The 2,933-nt window shown below is 32.6% G+C and overlaps 1 protein-coding gene across 1 annotated transcript; it reads right to left on the bottom strand.

The window, feature by feature from the left end:
- On the bottom strand, positions 1-2,102 carry LOC149520539 (glycine-rich protein). Its single transcript, XM_089765113.1, has 4 exons — positions 1,950-2,102; positions 583-686; positions 321-471; positions 1-170 (listed from the first exon to the last, which is right to left on the bottom strand). Exons 1-4 carry the CDS (start codon positions 1,966-1,968, stop codon positions 133-135), a joined length of 312 nt encoding a protein of 103 aa, XP_089621239.1. The 5' UTR covers positions 1,969-2,102; the 3' UTR covers positions 1-132.
- Positions 2,103-2,933: the final 831 nt, after the last annotated feature.

Here is a 2,933-nt window from a genome sequence, read left to right as displayed (position 1 = left end):
TGTTTATAAATACATTTGTATTAAATCAAAAATTTCGAAATATGTCAAAACAACTAGTACCAATACACCATATTTAAAAAAAAAACCAAAATGTTATTAACAACCTTGGTATGCACAACAAATATACTGGATTTAGCCACCACAGCAAGAGCCGCAAGCAGGCAGGGAACCTGAAATATAGCACCAGAAAAAAAATTCTTTTAGTGGAAAAATTTAAAGGGGAAAAGAGAAAGTAAGACGAGCATGCTATGATGACAACAAAAAACAGATAATTTTTAAGTTTCCCAGCAGGAAAAAAAAAATAAAGGCAACCCACGTACTATGGTCAATTCCTCGAACATTGTCTAGTCCACGTGGTGGTCGTCGTGGGCCGCCGCCACCACCATATGGTCCACTTCCAGGTCCTCCTGAACCACCATCCCATTTCTTGCTTGAACCAGAGCCTTTTCTGTACGCATCAGACTTTTCCATCTAATGCAAATTCAACATTCAAGTTACCAATTGATTGATGCGGACTAACAAAATAAAATTTTAAAAAAATCCAACACATTAACCAATGACAAAGGAAAATGAAAATCTTACCGAGAACATGGTTGAAAAGAACACTCCTATGAAATTGATAATTGCCCAGAAAAAATCTGTGATGGTTCTCAGTCGCCATATTGACCGCTTTGATTTCACAACACCTAAACAACAGTGAATGAACAAATGTTTACGAAAAATGAACAGTGGAAGTCTCGATCATGATTTGCAATATGCTGAAGTAATGAAAAGGCCAATTTTTTCATCAGCAAGGCAATATGCTATAGCTTATCTTCAAATAACTAATCCAGCTGAAAATGCTATGCAAAGATTTTCATCATAAACTCTATGCGAGGTTTAAGAATATTACCAACAGATTCAAAATCAATCAAAGCCTGGACAGATAATCAACCGAGCTACACACACACACACACACACACACACACACACTCACAGGCTACATGTGGAAGAACATAAAGATCTTCTTTTGAATTCAAAATAACATTGTGAATTAGGAAACAACTGTCTTCAAATATGTCAGCTTTAGTCGGTAACACCCACTAGAGGCAATAAATAACACAAGCTGCAGAGAGTTTAGTGAAATGGATTCTACAAGATAAAAAGTTGAATCTTTCAAAGAAAAAAATGGTAGAAATTTCAAAGAGAGAAAAGTTGCAAAACCATAGAAAATTTTTTGAGAATGACCTCTGCTTGTTCTAATGAAAAACAACCCAAGAACACTGTAATGAGTGCATTGTATAATTTGGTAAAAAATATGCGGTTTTGACTTCCCAGTTCGACAGGACTGCAACCACAATGTCAAATGGATTCCAATTTTCTAATTGAAACTGATATTAAATGTTACCAAAAAAAGGGGGGATTTTCACCGGAATTTCCCAAACCACAATTATGGAACCCTAAGGCAATGCCAAACTAGGCCCAAGCCTAGCTGAATACTCTGTTTCAGCTGTTTAATAGCCGCGTAAAGAGAAGAATAACTCAGTCAAATTCATGTATTAAAACAGGTTTTATATGTGATGCACTATCAGAATATAGATTCTTTAAAAAAAAAGTCCAGAAATTCAAGACTGTTCCAAACTAGAGCAATTCTCATCAAAATTCATCATCGAATTACAGACTAAACCACAATTTGCATCCACTCACAAGAAATTACGATCAACAATCATCCGATTGATAACACAAATATGACAAATTCATTCCTTTTCCTTTCCCATGAATGGTTAGGTTCCCACGATAATAAATTTCAATACCCAAAAAGAAACCCTTATAAATCATAAGAAAAACGGTAATAATTGGCAATAGATTACGAATTGCAATTAAATGATCTCATAACAGAAACTATAATTTGAAAGATTATGAGAAAAAAGAGAAAGGAAAATAAAGAAAACGAGAGAAGGGATCCAGACCTCGCTCGACGTAAGCCATGAGAAAAATTCCAGGGTCTTCTTCTCCGAGGGAAAATTATAGGGACAAATGAGGTGTTTTATTTTTCCCCCAAAAAATGGGTGTTTTTTAAACGTTTCGCTGAGTTTTGACGTTCGGTTGGAGGACTTGGTTGTGATTGGCTCGTGGATTTTTTTTTGTATATGTGTCTTCAGGTGATTCGATTTGCTTATTGCTTATTACGTGGCAGCGTAAGAGAAATTTCTTTTAATATAGAAAAGCATGCATTTTTTAATTTTTATCAAAATATTTAGTTATAGTTTTTTTTTTTAAATATAAAAATATGATATATTTTTACTTGTTGAGTATCATCATTAGAGGTTATGGTTTTTTAAGTAAATATAAAAATATTTGGTTATGATTATGGTTTTATCAAAATATTCGATATTGTTTATTAAAGAAGATATAATTAGTCACATATATAATGAAGGTAATGACTTTGAGAAGATATATGAAGATGTGGCTTTGGAGAAAGAAAAAAAATATGACAGATTATCTTAGAGTTTGTTATTGCATTTGATCTAATAATATTAAACATGTGTTTTAAAAAAGAGAATCACACTTGATAACGTTTAAAAATAGATCAAATATTAGTTAAATTGATTTTTATTTTACAAAGAAGAATGATATAAATAGTTGTAGGGATTGTAAGATTATACCATGTGAAAGTGTGGCCACATAATATAGACTGTTAGTACTTGATCTATTCCACCTTAAGGAGTAAAAAAAAAGACATTAGAGTTATGAATTATGTATTCAGTGATGAAACTTGAAGGGGAACAAAATGATAGCATTTAGGGATAAACTAGTAAATGAAGTTGATTGGAAGTTTGATGAAGATATAGAAGTAATGTGAAAAAATATTACAGTTCAAATTCAAAGGGTTCCTAAAAAAACACTTGAGAAATTTAAAGGTATGGCACTATTAGGAAAGAAATCTTGATGGT

Source organism: Durio zibethinus, chromosome 1 (assembly GCF_047325235.1).
Source record: "Durio zibethinus cultivar Kanyao isolate XHJ-2024 chromosome 1, ASM4732523v1, whole genome shotgun sequence".
In the NCBI taxonomy this organism is placed as follows: Eukaryota; Viridiplantae; Streptophyta; class Magnoliopsida; order Malvales; family Malvaceae; genus Durio; species Durio zibethinus.
Note: the sequence above shows the minus strand (reverse complement) of the source record. Positions and strands in the feature narration are given on the sequence as shown.